The sequence below is a fragment of the Grammomys surdaster genome, unplaced genomic scaffold (assembly GCF_004785775.1).
Source record: "Grammomys surdaster isolate TR1022 unplaced genomic scaffold, NIH_TR_1.0 163127, whole genome shotgun sequence".
NCBI classification, from domain to species: domain Eukaryota; kingdom Metazoa; phylum Chordata; class Mammalia; order Rodentia; family Muridae; genus Grammomys; species Grammomys surdaster.
This window is the reverse complement of record NW_021623197.1, coordinates 16421-18327: the sequence shown is the minus strand read 5'-3', so window position 1 is coordinate 18327 and position 1907 is coordinate 16421. Positions and strand designations below refer to the sequence as shown.

Sequence of the window (1907 nt, the reverse complement as noted above, 5' to 3'; positions counted from 1 at the left end):
TAGAGAGGTGGCTCAGTGGTTAAAAACCCTGTCTCCTACAACCTATGTGGCAGCTCACAACCATACATAACTTCAATTCCAAGGACTCCAATGCCCTCATCTGGATTCTGTGGACACCAGGAAAACATATGGTAGATATATACACACACATTGGCAAAATATTCATACACATAATATAAAATAATTAAATCCTTCTAAAAAGATCATTAAGAAAAATCATTCAATTGTAAAACCTACCTGGTAGCATGTAGGAAGCAAATTTTTACTAGCTGATGGAAGTACAGCAAGAAGTTGCTCGAATGGCTTGAAGGGTTTCCCTAGTTCAAAGTGGATTTTTAGTGAACTGATATTGCGGATATCAGATAGGAAGGGTGCATAATGATAGGGATAATACCTGTGGGGGAAAATGAGTTTTAAACTGAAAACTTTATAGAAAACAGTCAGTACTAAACATTTTTCTACATTTATTTAATAAAACATCGGAATAATTAAAAACATATCATCCATAATTCTATCACTTGAATACAAGGAATCAGCAGCTTTGTAACGTTCAGCTGACCTAATAGCAATAACTATATATATGAAAAAATATATGCATATATATGTGTATGTATATATTCATATATATATTCACACACACACACACACATACACACACACGGTGGGGGGGCATATATACAGGGATTCACCTATGTAGCCAGGATTGGCCTCAAAATCACAACTTCGTTAACTGTCTCCCCAGTGTGACCATTCACTGGAATATTCCTTTTTAACTCCCAAATGTGGATCATTAACCTTTCAATCAAAATACTAGACAGTAATGGGGTGGTTAGGAAGTTTCAGTCAAGTCATTTGAACCAGAGACCTCTAAGCAAAGAGCTGGTATTCAGTATCCACTTGAGTACTGAGACCAGAGCTCTAATCAGGCCCTAATAAAGAAGAATGGTAGGTCTGGGCTCATACAGCCATTACCAGACAAGTCTAAGAAGCCTTATCTTTGAATCAGTGTACACATCACTGTACTGTGATAAAGATGAGACCAATCAACCACACACATTCTGTTTATTATTATCTTTCCATTTTTAACTACAGACATGTTTTAATAGAGCTTTGAACATAAAAACATTTCTATATACTCTAGGTGTTTGAGTCACTGGTCACAGGGAGATAAGAGACTTGGGATATAGACAAAGGAAAAGAGGGAGACACTAAAGAAATTCTAAATGACATTTTATTAGTTTTGCATATGGGGATGTGCATGCATGTGGTGTCAGCTCTCTTTATTATGCGGGTCCCAATGATTGAACTCGGGTTGTTAAGCTTGATGGCAAGAACCTTTACCTGCTTAGCCAACTGGTCTGCCTAACACTTTCACATCCCATAATTACAGCACATAACTCAAACAGACAGGAAAGTTTAGAAGGCAGAGGGCATATGGAATAGTGTAAAATACATTGATGTTTTAAATAGTTAGGCTTGTCCTGACTGGGATGATTACTTAAGTTTTCTGAACTTTAATTTCATTTGTAGCAAAGAAAATACTGTTTACCTTGAGTATATGAAAGTATAGTTTTGAGATACCTGATTTTACTGATTGGCAATTAAACAGGAAAAACTGGCATATAGCCTTTAAAAAAATCATAAATAAAGATCTTTTGATTCATATTATTCTTGAGAATGTGTTACACTCTGTAAGAATTTCTTATCAGAGCTGGCTAATAAGTGAATTAATACTTAATGCCACATCTTTGCACTGTTTTGAGCCTCTTGATGGTGGTCTGACATAGTCTACCACGAGTGCTTTGAAGACAAACGGAACAGCTACCACCACAGCAACCTTTACTATATGCTGCATTACAATTTGGGTTTATTTTTTGCTTCCTTCCTTTTTCTTTTCTTTTCCCCTC

The 1907-nt window shown here is 36.1% G+C and overlaps 1 protein-coding gene across 1 annotated transcript in view; it reads right to left on the bottom strand.

The window, feature by feature from the left end:
* Positions 1 to 237: 237 nt before the first annotated feature.
* LOC114615845 (5'-3' exoribonuclease 1-like) overlaps positions 238 to 1907 on the bottom strand; it is a gene marked incomplete at both ends in the record, with an annotated part of 13727 nt that continues 12057 nt past the window's right edge. The window contains one exon of the mRNA XM_028761458.1: positions 238 to 394. Within this exon, the coding sequence (XP_028617291.1) occupies positions 238 to 394 (157 nt within the window). The remainder of the gene's footprint in view (positions 395 to 1907) is intronic.